The sequence below is a fragment of the Sitophilus oryzae genome, unplaced genomic scaffold (genome assembly GCF_002938485.1).
Source record: "Sitophilus oryzae breed Bouriz unplaced genomic scaffold, Soryzae_2.0 scaffold_944_pilon_pilon, whole genome shotgun sequence".
Lineage (NCBI taxonomy): Eukaryota > Metazoa > Arthropoda > Insecta > Coleoptera > Curculionidae > Sitophilus > Sitophilus oryzae.
In genome coordinates, this window is record NW_022147577.1 from 425,107 (window position 1) to 442,630 (window position 17,524).

Here is a 17,524-nt window from a genome sequence, read left to right on the forward strand (position 1 = left end):
TGAAAACTTACCACCTGTACATTTTGTACATATGTTGCTTTAAAACAATCTGAAATGTCAATATTCCATAGGTATAAATGAGGTCTAAATTACAAGAAAATGCATTTTCTACGAGAACTTGAAGAGATAGGTAAAAAATGATGCAATACAATTTGATAGACAATTAAATTATGCATCTGATTCATGTAAAATATACAGGGTGTTCCATTTAAATTAAACAAGTTATTGCCGTTTAAAGCTAGTGATTATTTAATATAAATTTTTGGACACTCTGTATAAGGTAGTATCATTTTTATTATTGCAACACAATATTTGATCAATAAGTAATCTTCAGTAAATATTTAGTATTAAAAACTTCAAAAACGATTTCAAAAACGACAATGTTTAAGTGTGATAAACCTTAATCAAATTTACCTTTATTTCAATCGCAGAATCTAAAAATAGAATAATATACAGAGTGTTCTGTTTAAAAAAATACAACTATAATATTTTTTACTTATTTGGGACACTCTGTATCTTGTAAAAATCTAATCGTTTAGCTACAATACACCGTGTATGTGGTGAACAACCCTGTATAACTAATATATGTTTATTATCCAATAAGTGGATGAATGTCCCTCAAAAAACTTTGCTAGTTGAGACAGGAAAATATAGGTGAAACCCAATTCAGCTTTAGAAAGTGATCTGGAAACCAGAGATCAAAATAAAAACCATCCACCATTTAGCCTGGAAATGTAACAACAGGCAAATCCCACGGCTCACAGTGGGGTATTTGACACAGATAGTTGATCGAAATTTTTTTATGTAGACCTTATATAAATTATTGCTATTTTCAATTAAAGAGGAAATAATATGAACAAAATAAAGGGTAATTCGTCGATTCTAAAAAGATTCTTCGCTCTCCGCGAGCAATGCCCATACCACTCAAATCGCTACTAATGCCAAATTGTGCTATACTGCTAATGGCACTAATGCGATCGCTTTGTACACAACAATGCCATCGCGGTTTACACCTCGCATTAATATATCACTGATTGGTATATTAGAGGAAACCAAGAATGTTTTTCTCATTTTATCAGCAAAGTCGCAAAAAGTCGCAGTATTTTATCTTACTGTATGAAAGCCCAATGTTTACTAAGTAAAACGTATATAGACAATATGCTGAATTCTTCGAAATGCGCAACTAAATCTCTAAGTATAATAGAAATGTCACGAATTTAATCAAATTTTCTGAACGCCTAACTTTTAGTTGCAAAAAAAATCGTTAGTATAGAGAATATCAAAATAAATAATACGTTTTTGTAGAATACATACCTGCAGCTTGCTGAGCCATTTTCAATCAAAACAATAATATAAACGTAAAAAGAACACAAGAACAACAACAATTTATAATTTTAAACATAAAATTTAGCCATTTACCTCTTATCTGTGAGAAGTAACAACTTTGACGTTCCGTTGAAACAAATGAATGCAACTAAACACACCCATAGCAACGCCATTCATGGCAGACATTATTTAACTTATCATTTATCTTTTTTTGGGAAATCTTAAACACATTTGCTTTTTCGAATTTCGATCACCTTTTTCATGCTAATATCCCACCGTGCGGCTGTTAATTGGATTGAAAACTAGTTTTCTCGTTAAGATTTTAATTGTTTGTATCCATGTGATTCCATATGCCAAATAAAATAATTATCGAACAGGTTGGAAAAAAAATGTTTTGTATCCACTGATTTATCTACTGACTTCATAGTAACGATAAAGCATGTAGGGAAATGAACATGAAACATTTATATTTTAATGATGAGATGTCTAACAATATTTGAAAACTGCAAAGAACGATAGACCTAATTTAAAATAGAAAGGTATTTTTGGTAAAATTGAACACTTTAATGTTTTTACTAGCGGCCGCCACTGCCAACCGACCGTCGAGCGTTTCGACGTCGTGATTGTGGCCCCATTGGAGAAGAGAGGAAATAATTAGGTTTATGTATTTATGCAACTAGACAAACACGGATGCGGCGGCGGCTACCGAGGACGTCCGGCCAATATTATATATATATGGAATGCGTTTAGTTTGCTTAAGCGCATTGGGGTTAGGGCGGAGTCCGCCGAGGCAAACAGACTCGGCGGTTTCCCTTGCGGGATTTCGCGTCACCAGCGTGAGAAATAATTTAGCCATAATCGATTTAGCTGTTTCGCTTAACTCCTTTGTTTGTTCAATCTCTTGCCAAATTGTAAATAATGACAGAAAAATCAATAATCGGAATGTGGACCGAATGGTAAACCAAGCGTCGCGTCGGTGTTGAATATCTTTTTTGTATGATTTAAATCTAAATAAATAAAAAAAAGTGGGTATACTTGACAAGAATTCTTTCGCCAAAAACACAAAAATAGCCGTTTTTCGCCAAAAACACAAAAATAGTTATTTTTACTAACACTAGTGATGTGATAACTCGAGCGAAAATTCGCTCGAGTACTCGATTATTGAAATAACCGACATCGCTCGATTCTGAACGCGCGATGCAAGTGACGGATTACGAGCGACGAACGTAAGCGATCCTATACTCGATAAAAAGCCGAGCGAATTTTCTACATACATTACAGGTAGCAAATTTATACGACGCCGTATGTATATTTATCCGTTGCATATCTGAGGGGCAAAATTTCACGACCTATATCGACAATACTTTGAAATAAACTAAATCAAGCGATCAAGCGAATCGCTCGTCGCTTGCTACTTGCTATTCGTCACCGAAAGAATATGTGCCTTGCGCACACAACTTACTGTTTGGTGCTTGGCGTTAACGTGTACTTACAACAAGCGACGGACGAAATACCGTATTTTTATATACGAGCGATATTTCGCTCGAGCGATCGCTGGGTTATTGCAATCGCTTGAAACTCGAGTACTCGCTTATTGAAATTAATCGGTTTTTCCCATCACTAATTAACACCACTGCATTTAATCCAAACTGAAACCAGCAGTAAAAAAATTCGAAGAACATCTTCATTTTTCTTGATAGAATAATATACACATATTTAATAAATATTATTTATTAAACTATTGTAGGTAAATTAAATAAAAGTAAACTGGTATAAATTTAAATAAGTCCATAAAATAATTAACTATTTTGAAAATAGCTAAGACCAGTCATCACGTACGCAGCCGAAACAAGACCAGACACGGCCAAAACAATGCAAATGATGAGAACAACAGAAATGAAGGTGCTGAGAAGCATACACGGAAAAACACTACATGATAGAGCGAGAAACGAAGATATTAGAGAGTGGAAAGTTTTTATGTAAAATAAATATTTAAAATACACCAGCAATTTTTGATACCCCTGTATACATTTAAGGAAGGAATAACATTTTTCTGTAAAGTTTATTTCGCTACCTTTAAACTCAGCACAAGAACTAATTCTGAAAAATAACGTACAGGGTGTTAATAATCTATTCTATTGTAGCATACAAATTTAAATATCTTTAAATATCTCAAAAAACAAAGATTTTAAACATATTTAACCCTTATAATAAATACCTTCTTATGGGCTCAAGAATCCAAAAATGAAATAAAATACCGGGTGTGCCATAAGAAAAAATATAACTTTCATATGGATCTTAGTTCTGAAACACCCTGTACATTTCAAAATAATTTTAAATTGTGCATATTACCTCCCCACATATACCCATAAAATATTTTGTTTCTACATCTTTCCGTTTTCGTATAATCAACCGAGACGAAAATATTTTTAAAAAATGCTCTGAATGAACCTACACATGCTCACAAAATTTCATTTCAATACAAACTGTCGTTCTACTTGGAGCCTCCGCGGCGTATAAGAGGCGCCACCCTATATATTAGGTGTCCGTTTTTGGTGCCGTAGTTGTGTCTTCACCTAGAAATTATCATAGTTAATTAAATTAAACCTTAACTAACTTTTTTCTCCCGTTTATCTGTCAAATTAGATATACGAGCTTACCTAACACCCCCGTATCCTCAGGAATCCCCATCAGTCCGGCTTTCCTTATCCTAGTGTCGGTTCATTATCCTCCCCCCTCTCCTCTCCTTCTCACTGTTACGCGTCCGACAACCCCCGTCCATTACGCCATAATGGCTAGATCGGTCGCAGGTACGAGATGGGGGATTAGGGCAACTTCTCCTCATTGCCGCTAACCATTACCTCGGCAATATAATAAAATACATAGTCAGGATAGCATTATAACTAAAAAAAAAGGTAGTTGCTGTTATTTTTATTATGGGCAGTTAGTGATGTTAATATTTCAGAAATTTTTGCAGGAAATTTCGGAAATATTAGGAAATTTTACATATTTTTTGTCGATACAGTAAAGGAATAAATTAGATAGACATTTGATACCAACATGTAAGTGGAAAAAAAAACAATAAACATAATATTAGTTGTTATATTTTTAATATACAATACATAACCCATAAAAGTCATAAACATAACCCATAACAAAAATCATTTGATAACATTTGTATTTTGTGCAGAAACCACGAACTATGACTATGAATTTAAAAAAAACAAAAAAGCACGAAATATAAATTTAAAAAACGTAAAACACAAATAACTGAATTATTCTATTCCGGAATATCAGGCGCCGAGCTGGTCCCATCTTCATAGGGTATTATAGTAGTAGTAGTACTGTCTTCGTCAGTTTCTATTTCCAAATCAGATATATTTGATGTATCATCTGGTTCTGATTCTGAAGGATGGATCTCTACCTCCACGAGTTCTAGTGGTTCTGGAGGAATTTCATGTTGTTGAATATCATTCTCTATATCCACTTTTTGTTTTTGTAGTAATAATTTATTGTTATGAGCTACGAACATTATTTTACCGGCTCTTTGTGTAGTTAAGCGATTCCTTTTTTTAGTATGGATAAAACTGTAAGTACTGAAACTTCTCTCTGTGGCTGCAGATGACGTTGTTAAAGACACCAGAGCAACAGCTAAATATTTCAACCTCGATTTCAACTGAATATTCTTACACATTGCTTGCCACCAACTTAGACAGTCTACATTTTTAACTGACATCCAAACGTAGTCGAGAGCCCATAAACCCGATTTGGCGCAATAATTTGTTACATCTGTAAAAATGGCTTATTATTGACAAACTGAGGATGATTGTTGGTGATATTGTTGATAAATTCCATAGCGGCTATGTGTTCTTCATTGTTAAGGTGCTCTCCCAGGAAACAGGGGTCCAAGAGATTCGCGGCAAAATGCATTGGTTCAAGAGCCATAGGTTTTTTTATTTTGTAAGGCGGAGAAGCATTCTTTTTCTTCTGACTTAAGAATCGGCATACTTGATACACTTTCGTTAAATTTTTGCTCAATGTCTTGAATTTTGAAAAGAAATTTCCTGCAAAATTCGAATGGAAAAATTCGCTAACAACCAACATCACTATGGGCAGTTACCGGATGCTGGATTTTTTATGCTTCTATATCAGCGTAAAAATGTATAGGTAACTAATATGGCTGATAATAGTGTCGTATCAGCCAAATGGAGTAAATTCGGTAATAATTTTTTGAACAAAAACTTTTTTTTACATAGTGTGTCATTTAACAGTGGCCAGTACCAATTTTCTTATTTATACACACACCTGTATGTTATATTTAATATTAAATCTCCTTTGCCCAGTGGCGGCGGATGGTTCAATACTTTGGGGTGCACAACCTTAGAAACGATTCGTCAACAAAGTAAAAAATACTTTTCCTGGGCTATCAAATCTTCAATCTGAAGAACTTATTTATTAATAATAATAATAACATACATTTATTTATCCACAAACTTGATCAATATGCATTGAATTTGGACACGTCAAAAGTCAAAATAAATTAATTAATTAATTACTAAAATAATAGTTATTAAGTTAAAAATAAAACGTTAAACTCTTTAAAAAATTATATAAGGAATATATTGTCAATCAGGCAAAATTCAAATTCTATCAATTTTAAATTAAGATTCATCTCATAAATCCATCACAATCTGGCGGCGCTGTCGCCATCGCTTGTCACTCAAAGTTGATCACGTGCATCGGAAATTGTTTTGTGATTACCATACATTATAATTTTTAATAGTGATAATAAGATTGTAAACTTTGTAATATCCCCAAAAGGGCCTATTAAATAAGAGTTTCATTATCTTGCCGATTATTACATTCAGCCATCAGTAATGTATATTTACCTTCGACCAGTAAATTGGCCGTACGTATTTTAATTATCCCCGCACAAAACGACCGCATGACGTCCACGTCCGAAAGTCCATCTTTGCTCTCGGCTCGGGAATTTAGATCAATTGCCATATCTGTTCGTAGGGCCAAACAATGACGTTTTGCGGTAGCCGCCGGCCGCAGCAAATTAGGCCCCCGTTTCTGGTTTACCGGGATACAATCCTACTCCCACCATCTCCCTCCTCCTCCTCTTTGTCAGCTCCCTCCTCGCCACTGGGGGACGCGTCTCCTCTCGTACGTTGTGGTGGTGGTGGTGGTGGGAGCTAATGGCGTTTTCAATGCCTCGCGGCTTTCTGTGTTTCGACCACATTTCAATTACCTATTTTACCTTTGGACGATATCGTAATTTAATATATCAACTGTGTTTCAAGTTGATGTTTCTACAACACTTACTAAGTAATGTTGGATAGTTTTCTATTATCAAGGGAATTATAAGGGTGTTAGTAGGAAGATCAATGTTTCTGTCCCGAGAGCTTTGGTTCTTGGACAATAATTGCCCGAGGTTATTAATACTTTATAATTCCCGTGATACATAGATAATTTTATTTCTTACTGAGTTTAGTATATTTTGTCCCATTTTAGAACGACACAAATTCTGCATTTTATTAATCTTTCGGTATATTTGTATGAATACTGCTGGTAGGAACTTTGCTGCCAGTTTATTATACAGGATGGTCCGAACTGTATTCCGCAAACTTGGCAGCATATTCTGCACATGCTTCGCTTCTGAGATACAGAGTGTAGTCGTTTCATTTTTGAATGAAACCTAAAATCTAAATCATATTGTATCTACTAAATTGACACAAATGTTCTTAATAATCTAACCATTAAACATAGTCTGTACTACTGATATTATATAAAATGTACGTTATTATGTTAAGACTGAAAACCAGAACCTAAATCTACACTTAGCTGTTCTTGAGGCTATCCTGTTTCAAAGAGTAGCAGCGTGAGGTGGGCTCATATCTCTGTACTGTCTGTCGGCGATCCTGTTGGCCAATACAACAAAAGAGGCTAGAATGACGACACCATGAATCAATACAGCCGTAACTACTGACTAGGCTTAGAAATGGGAACGAAGCAGCATGGGGCTTACGCTACATCCATAGTGTGGCAATATGGGGACACTACCCGTACCTTGGATACTGTTCGTAACTTAGACATCCGTCCATAAGATAATGTCCGTCCATAAGATAACGGTACAGGGGAACACTACCCGTACCTTGGACCCTAAAAATATGAAACTCTTGTTTAAAATCAAACAAGGTCTAATAAACAAAATGAACCTACCTCGAAATACTTCCGAGGGCTCTTATAATAAACAAAGAAACTGTCCTTTCTTTTATGTAACATTCTGGAGGACAAAAGCAAAAGAACACCAATGTGCCAGCAAAATACAAATACGAGTTAAGGTGGGTCAATCCAAAACTCTACCCTAAAAATATTCAATAATAATAACGAATCTAAAAAAGATAATAACTCATCTTTACCTGTAGCTTCGAAATAGCAGCCGATTCAAATTATACAGCAAGATTTAAATAATTGCAATTTCTCTAAGTCAGGACAAATTCAAAGTGAACTTAAGCGCGGAGAGGCGCCTTGAAGCGATGTTGACGCGCCTCCACAGAGCAGTGAAACGATAACAGGGTTGCTGACTAGAGAACGTAAAAATTACGCCAGGCGCGTCAAGTAAATTATCTGGCCTGAACGATAGGGATGATGATATGCCAGACATCATATACAAAGACATGTAACGAACTAAAAACGTTACAGTATGGAGCGCCACCTACATCTTTTTTAACTGTTTTGAACAGTTCAAGGGAACTTTTCGTTTATTCAAGCTAATCGAGAATTTTTCTAGAAAAAAAAAACGATGAATATTGTTAAATCTTTGGTTAGGGGAGATTACTAAAATTTGATGATCTGAAACGGCTTCACAGAGCCTAGTTCTCCATCTCCAATATCAGTCGTATAAAATTTTATGGCACAAATGGTTGTCGTCTCGGCGCACTCAGTGATGAGATGTTCTGATGTTTCTCCATTTTCCCTACAGAATCTGTATTCGCCATTTTTTCTTAGGCTCAATCTGCTGAGGTGTTCGTTGAGGAGACAGTGTCTGATTTGATTGATGGTTACTGTGTTAACGTGGCGTAAAGGTGTTTTGTAAATTTAATTTTCTATTCATTCGACTTGCTCATAGAGTTAGCCACTCCCTATGACAATAATAATAAGTACGTATCTAGTGGTTTTCGATTTAGCTATAAAAAAAATATCTAAATTCTACTATTATATTCGTTATTAAATTGGTATTTTTTAATAATATAATAATTCACCGACAAGGGACGATTCCCGACAAAAGAAGAATGAGAAAGCAACCGAGTAATGAACACTCAAGAGATAGCAGTCTACACAGATGCTTCCGCAACTTCAGGGGGCACAGGTGTGGGCATCTTCTCAAAGGAACTAGACATCCGACGATCTTTAAGGCTATCGGATAGCTGTAATGTTCCACAAGCACAGATTTACGCCATAATTTAAGCGGCCAGTTGCATACGAGAGAAAATCGCTGATAAACCAATAGGGGATATCGTGATATACTCTGACAGTTTGGGCGCTTTAAAAGGCATCATCATGCAATCAGTGAGGTCCAAAACTGTGATGGACTGCCGAGAAGCACTGTCCTGGCTGCGTCAGGCCACAAAACATTGTGGTGGGCAATAAAGAAGCAGACAGCCTCGCCAAAGAGGGTGCCAGGGGAGAGGTCGTGGCAGATGACCCACCAATTGTTTCGATCAACACACTGAAGGTACTACCATCAAGGCCAAGCAGCAAGAGACATGGCTACATCGCGAGGACTGCGCTACAGTTCGAAGACTGTGGCCAGTGGTAGATAACAAAAAGACAAAACAACTACTAGAGCACAAAAAGAACCTAGTAATGCATAATTGTAGGTGTCATCACTGGAAACTGCCCCACGGGTAAACCTATGAGATGGAAGATTTCCAACGATGACTACTGCAGATAATGCGGAGAAGAAGAAGAAACCATAGAGAACCTGCAGTGCCACTGTCCGGCACTGGAATACCGACGCTTTAAAACTTTAGGGCAAGGTTTTTTGGAGGGACTAGGAAGCAGCAGAAGCCAACATCAGCGACATCGGGAATGTTGCAAAGAGCTGGAAGTGCTTTAACGCAAAGAAAGAATGATAGGAAGGTTTGGTACAACAATAGCAAGGTTATAGCAATGGACCCAAGGCCTCCGAGTGAGGGATCAAACATGATCCCAAACCGCAGCAATCTAACCTAATAATATAATAATAGCATTTTTCCATACACTAAATAATATTTCTGTAGGTAAAAATAAAATCTGAATATAGTAAGAACTGATTTCTATTCATATTTTTAGTTGATGCTTTAATTCTGCTTTTAATAAATATATAGACGATATGGTAATTAATATAAAGGACTGTTTCGTCAGAACAATATTTGTCTAGAGTTTCGATAATTTCATTTTGGTATATATTTCCAAATTGTATCTATTTTTGGTACTGGTTATAACTTTTCCCCTTTTGCTGTTTGTATTTAATTACACCCCACTTCTTGCCGTTCATCTCCACACAAAGTAATATTAATAAAACTTGAATGACTGCCTCGTGTCCTACGTCATTAACAATCTGACATAAATACGTTTCTTATGTTATTTAATTGGAATAAATATTAAAAGGCAATGGTTCAAATAGAAGTTCTTGTTCATTAATAACCAACAAACCAACAAAAAATGCTTATCGTTTCAGGATGTATATCTCCCCCTGTCGCGCGTCGTCAGAGTCTGATTTTACTAAAATTTATGTTATGTAGTGTCGTTTAAAAAATGAAAGAAGTGATGCCATATTTTAGTAACATTTATCGATGCCTGCGCAATGTTTTAGGTTTTTTTTTAAGGTTCTTTCTTATCAGTTCTTTCATTAATTTAATTATTATAATCAAGGTGTCTAGATATGGTTAAAAATGAGGTGTTTTTACTGAATATATTAACAGATTTTGTATTATTTTTCCATAGCAACTGTTAAAATTGCCTTATATCTATCTAAAATAGTAGATAAAATAGTACTTTAACCGCAAGGGTAGATTAAGTGATACTTTAACAGCGAGGATAGTTTGGTTTGGTTATTGAGTCGTGTTTGAAGTGTGGAGCACACAATTCTTGGCCCCACGTTGGGCGCCAAGAATTGCCGCGCCCTTCAATTCATTGGTCCACGGTGAAATTCTTCGGTAGATTAAATGATACTTTAACAGCGAGGATAGTTTGGTTTGGTTTGTTTTAGAACATTAGTGAACGGTCCTATATATTTCGGTGCTAATTTCTTACTGAAGTAATTAGCAGCTTTCGACAATTCAAGTTTCTTCTCCACAATTAAAAAATACTGAACTAAAGAGACAGCTTTATTTATTTGTCAAATTACAATGCCAATTCAGCACAATATTTTTTCTACTCGTAATAAGTTCCTTGAAATAATAATTTCTGAATACTTTTTAAAACGTAACTCGCTATGGAAAAAAAATATTGTTTTATACACGACGATAAAATTGCATTATCGTCTCCAAAAATTAATCTTTTCGTTCGATAAAATACCATGTTATCGTCTTGTATGAAAAATAACTGTTATCGATGCCCGAGCAATGTTTGATTGTATTCGAAAAGACTTTTATTTTTCGTTTTAGGGCTTTTTCTTATAAGTTCTTTTTTAATTTAATTATATGTATAAAGGTGTCTAGATATTAATAGTTAAAAATTAGGTGTTTTTACTAAATATATTAACAAATTTCATATTATTAATTATTTCAATCTCGAATAAGACCAGGTATGCCTCTTAGATTTCCGATTTTTAAAATTGGTCTAATTTTTTACGACTTTAATACTTTTCCCAACTTCGAAATGAAATACGCTATTAGTAGGAAATTTCTAATTAAGAAGAAAACTTTACCGGTTTCATTATGAATTGCCAAGTTTCTTTTCGCCAGAACCGGAACAGGATTGGTTTTAGGGATCGTTTATTTAGAGGGGGAGGCCGAAAGACCCCGACGACGTCGAAGAAAATTAACTTCTTTGATTTTAACTTCGCGATTCTTTTCATCATTTTTTAGCCGCGCGGAAAAATTATTTATTTACATCGGCAGATAGTTTACATTCGGATGCTTTTCAAATTAATGAATTACAAAATTTGCTCTTGATATGTAAGAAAATAGCTATAAATTACTTCTCTGTGAAAGAATCGTTCAGTGATGTATAAAACACTTAACCAACGAACATTTGATTACTATGTAATATCTAACAATTATTTAAAAAATATTTTCTTGCCTACTTTATTTCTAATTTTCACATTACTTATGTATTGTGTACGATACTGGACGCAAAACAGTAAATCGTAGAATTTACCACACCGCATTGGTAAAAGTACGAATAAGCAAATGGTAGTAAAAACCAACCAACCCCACCAAATAACCGCCTAATCAATGCATTAACACCCCCCAAATAACCAGGCTAACCAATTCACTAACACCCTCCAAATAACCACCCAACTAATGCATTAACACCCCCCAAATAACCAGGCTAACCAATGCATTAACACCCCCCAACTAACCGGGCTAGCCTAATTAGTTAACGCTTTTGGTAAATCCTAGGTTTAGCGCGCTTATCCTAGGTTTTACCGCATTTTGGACATTTATAGTAACACATATAAGACTGATACGTTACAAAAATCGATATCGTGAAACGATAATCGTTAAAATTTCAATGCCTAAGTAAACAAAAACAGAGATGTCTTTGTATATCGACATCCTTAATTTGTCGATATTGTTGCTATAAGAAAAATAATTCGTACTTTTACCAATGCGGTGTGGTAAATCCTAAGATAAGATTTACTGTTTGGGTCCGGTAAAAGTCCGAAATGGAAGCAAAATAAAGAAGTTTTCGAGCTTTTACCACTTGTTTTTGGTAAATCCTAGGTTTAGCGCTGCTTATCCTAGGTTTTATCGCATTTCGGATATTTACAGTGACATATATAAAAATATTTCAAAATAATATCTTCTAAGTAATTATACAGGGTGGTCCTAACTGTATTCCAGAAACTTCGGCAACATATTCTGCAGATAAAAATAAGTAAAAAAGTTCGTATAAATGTATGTCCTAAAATGCTTAGTTTCATTTTTATTTCGATTTTTTCTACATAATTTCTGAAATAACGTCAATATTTGGATGAAAATTGGTGCCTAGGAGTTTTTTGACATGAGAAATTTGATTTTGATGTCAATATGACTCCTACTAGTAGAGGGCGTCACCTACATATGTTTTAACTGGTTTGAAGAGTAATAACTTTTCGTCCGTACCTGTATAAAACTACTGAGTAAAAAAATATACATTTACGACGTTTTTTACGTGAAAAAGATCTCTTGGTAAAAACCGTGACGAGTAATAGTTTTCGATATATTTGGAATAGAAATTATCAATACCTGTCATCATTGACATAAATTAAAGATGTTAACTAAATAGTTATTAGACTCAAATCATAAATTTGAAATGTTTTTGTGCCAAATGTTCAACAGAAACTGTTATATCATCATTTTTTGCAAAAAAAATTATGTTTAATTTAAAATAATTAAAATTTCCCAAATTTATTATTTCAGCGAAATAACTATCTACTCAGCGTGTTTATTTTTCGTCAATAATGACATGTATTTACTATTTCCATTCTAAATATCTTAAGAACGGTTGCTCGTAGTGATTTTTACAAAGAGATATTTTTTACGTAAAAAATCACAGAGATGTATATTTTTTCGCTCGGTAGTTTTATACAGGTACGGACAAAAAGTTATTACGCTTCAAAACAGTTAAAACACACGTAGGTGGCGTCCTCTACTAGTAGGAGTCATATTGACATCAAAATCAAATTTCTCATGTCAAAAAACTCCCAGACACCAATTTTCATCCAAATATTGACGTTATTTCAGAAATTATTTAGAAAAAATCGAAATAAAATTGAAACTTCTACACCCTGTATCTCCGAAACTAAGCATTTTAGGACATACATTTACACGAACTTTTTTACTTATTTTTATCTGCAGAATATGCTGCCGAAGTTTTTGGAATACAGTTCAGACCACCCTGTATATCGAGAAACTATGGTTATACTCGTTGAATTTAACACTTTATGTCGGTTTAATAATATATCTTCGGAGTTTTGTGCTTTGGCGTAAAACTGCTACACTTTTATGTATAATTTGATTATATATTAAAATTGCAGATACAACTGTCCCTTTCAGGAATCCTCACGTTGGACAGACTATATCATATAAAGGTTTTGAAAAAGATCGTATTATTTCTAACTTATTATACCAATTTTCAGACCTTAGCTTCATTCTGGTGATAAGAGCTATACCGCTCTATCTTGAACTTTGCTATACCGTAAAGGTAATTTTCCTAAAAGAATGATTTTTGTTTCAGGTAAAACTGGAACAGAACGTTGGAAAGCCTTCCAGGGTGATCCACATCCGGAACATCCCGTCGGACGTAAGCGAGGCCGAAATCATCCACCTCGGAATGCCCTTCGGTCGCGTCACTAACGTGCTGGTGCTCAAAGGCAAGAACCAGGCTTTCCTGGAGATGAGTGACGAAGCCGCCGCCACAAGCATGGTAAGTAATGAAATTATTGAAACAGAATTAATTATCATATGATAATATTCGTATAGTCTGTTTAGGGAAAAAGGTATGGAAGTGGTTGTCAAAATTAGATTTTTCTGTCATTTCTTAACATTTTATTTATGTTTCCTATGTCGAAATCCACCCTTCTCTCGTTGAACCTACTTTATTTCAAATATTCCTTCCATTAGTCCATACCAAAGTCAAACTGGATGATAATGTCTATAGGTGGAACAAGTTCAAAAGTTTTTTGGAGTTGATGAAAAGGAATACAAAAATTTTCAAAAATGGAAGCAATTAAAAGACGTGCGAGATGAAATAAAGTTTTTAACCTATCCTCGCTGTTAAAGTATCATTTAATCTACCCTTGCTGTTAAAGTACTATTTTATCTGTTATTTTTGATAGATATAAGGCAATTTTAACAGTTGCTATGAAAGAAAAAACAATTTATATACAGAACTAAAGCTGATAAAATTATCTACAAAAGTATATCCATAAAAGTTTCTATATAATATCAAAGAAGAAAGAGGTTCTACCTTGATTGGCATTCTGTTATTTTTGGTTGAGCTGTATGCTTCTTCTACAGTACAGCCTCGAAGAATTTACGATAGTCGTGATGAATCTGATTAGCTTTTTGCGACCACCAGTTATCTTTTAGTTGGTGCAGATTTCCTCGAAGCGTGTTGTTGGCTGCTTTAAAGTTGTCCACCAGCCTTGGATTGTGTGGATTTATAGTGACTGCTTTATTTTGCTTTTGTTTCTTGAAATTGACTATTCTGATTACTAATTTTATTTGTTTGTTTTCTTTTTATTTCTGTTTAATTTTACCACAAATTTAAAATATTTTTTTTTAAACTTCGGATTAGGGAAAGAACTATCGTATTAAATTAAGTAATTTTGAAATTATGATGACAACAAAATTTTAATATAAAAATGATATGTCAAATAGCCAACCAGTTTGTTTCATGTCATATTTTTATATTGTATATACAGTATTTCATCAAGCTTATCTACCCCTAGTTCAAACGGCTGAAAACTTCTGTCTTTTGTAAAGTTTTTAGACGAGGCACATAAAAGATCAAAGCGCCCGTTGAAGTTCTTGCAAAGTAATTTAATTATCCCCTTTTGTACTTTTAAACAAGTCCGTTGTTTCGGGCGCGGCCTCTTTAAAAAGGATTAAACGATTCTCGGCTAATTGTTGCAGGTCTCGTACTTCGGCGGATGCGTGGCACAGCTGAGGGGCAGGGCGGTATACGTGCAGTATTCTAACCATAAGGAGCTGAAGACTGACCAGACACATTCGAATGCGGTAAGTAACATTGCATTACTGTTTTATATTTCAAGGCATATAAACTATACATATAAATAATGTCTATATAGTCTAAGAGCTAGCAACGTTTTCGAGAAAGTATTTTAGGACGTCTGGCCGTAACCACCGTAAAAACAAGGCCGCACAGCTTATTCGTGACGTCATCAACTGAAGGCCTAAACTTTGATTGCATTTGATACACTTTATACGTATATAATGGATATAAACTTTAATTGCACCGAATTTTTAATAAATAATAATGAAACATAAAATTTAAAAAACATCAGATTGATATCCTATCTCACATTATCCATCGTCATTGTATTTATTTATGCTGTAAGTGTGTCTAAGTTTTTTTTTATTTCCTTTTCCAAGTCTATCATTATTTTTTAACAACAGTAGTTTTTCAGACGTATATTTCCAATAGAATTTATATGACAATTTTTACAATAACTTAGCATTATAAATAGTACATTGCGGAAATTTTAATAATGGTAATTAATGTAATCGAAAGATATTTTTGATAAAAATATTTTTTTATTGTGAATTTTGAGAAACTCCTTATGCCTTTGCGAGACTTTGTTAAAAATTATATATTCAAATAAAACTATATGAGTTATTTCGTCTTTTGTAAACCCAAGACTGCCTTTAGTAAGGTTTTTTATAAGTGAATTTTTAAAAGTAAAATTTTGAATGAAAACTGAATCTTAAGTTTCTTTTCGCCTTCATATAAATGTCGAACACAAATACTGTACTGACTCCCGGCTAACTGTCTATATTTTCCAAACCTACTTTCAAGAGGATCAGTTTGCAAGTTCTCTAGTAAACATACCTCATATTTTACTCATTAAAACAATATTTTATTACATCAAGCTCAACCTGTTACTCAACTCAAGTTAATAACTTTAATATTGAACACAGATAAAAGTTAGATTTTTTTTATTATTTTCATCGCATTTTGAAGAATTTAGTAAATAACAAGCATGACTAATAATTTGATCAGCATTACTATCAGGGTTCGGAAAACTACATGTTACTCTTAAAAACTACATAAACTACATTACATGTAGTTAATCGATGTAGTTTATGTAACTAACTAGGGTGTAGTTTATGTAACTTTCAAATATGAAAGGTTTGAGGTGAGGTAAAAGATAAGTAAAAGCTTTAGAAAATACATATAAATATATTTGAGAAAACAGATTTGATATATCTTTTACTATGCTCTCTGGAACAGCATGCGGCCCGTCTGGCTGCCGATACCCGTTGCAAATAATTAATCGAAAATATTTAATCACACAGAGTTATAGAACAGAAAAAGTGGCCATGAAAATGTGATTTTCATTTTAAGTTATGTTAACAAATAAAGCCAGGAAACAATAGAAAACAAAATTGAAAATTCCGTGTTTTTTTTCGAATATATTCGGAAGTATTCGGAATTTTTCAAAATGCAATACGGCATTTTATTTAGCATCAAATTGTGCCTCCATTTAACCGATCCTGTATCTTTTACGGTTTCCGAAATCCCAATGGTGAGCGTCGAATTCGAGCCACCCTGTACACATATATGTCAAATTTGCCCAACCGACAACAAACGCTTAGCCTTTCAGGAGATATATCTCCTTCCGTTATCAATACTAAAAAAAATCTGAAACAAGAGAAAGCTATTTAAAACGGCCAAATACATCTACCCAAGAGGAACACTTTAGTTTTTTGTTCTTTTTAGAGACTTTTCTAGACCGACAAAAAACGCTTAGCCTTTCAGGAGATATATCTCCTTCCGTTATCAATACTAAAAAATCTGAAACAAGAGAAAGCTATTTAAAACGGCCAAATACATCTACCCAAGAGGAACACTTTAGTTTTTTGTTCTTTTTAGAGACTTTTCTAGACCGACAAAAAACGCTTAGCCTTTCAGGAGATATATCTCCTTCCGTTATCAATACTAAAAAAAAATCTGAAACAAGAGAAAGCTATTTAAAACGGCCAAATACATCTACCCAAGTGGAACACTTTAGTTTTTTGTTCTTTTTAGAGACTTTTCTAGACCGACAAAAAACGCTTAGCCTTTCAGGAGATATATCTCCTTCCGTTATCAATACTAAAAAAAATCTGAAACAAGAGAAAGCTATTTAAAACGGCCAAATACATCTACCCAAGAGGAACACTTTAGTTTTTGTTCTTTTTAGAGACTTTTCTAGACCGACAAAAACGCTTAGCCTTTCAGGAGATATATCTCCTTCCGTTATCAATACTAAAAA

General features: G+C 34.2%; 1 protein-coding gene across 4 annotated transcripts in view; it reads left to right on the forward strand.

Annotated features, from left to right (window-relative positions):
• LOC115891041 (polypyrimidine tract-binding protein 2) overlaps positions 1-17,524 on the forward strand; it is a 470,600-nt gene that overhangs the window by 283,137 nt on the left and 169,939 nt on the right. For all 4 annotated transcript variants that reach the window (XM_030911438.1, XM_030911435.1, XM_030911436.1 and 1 more), the window contains exons 3-4: positions 13,762-13,950; positions 15,162-15,266. In XM_030911438.1, coding sequence (XP_030767298.1) covers positions 13,762-13,950; positions 15,162-15,266 — 294 coding nt within the window. The remainder of the gene's footprint in view (positions 1-13,761; positions 13,951-15,161; positions 15,267-17,524) is intronic.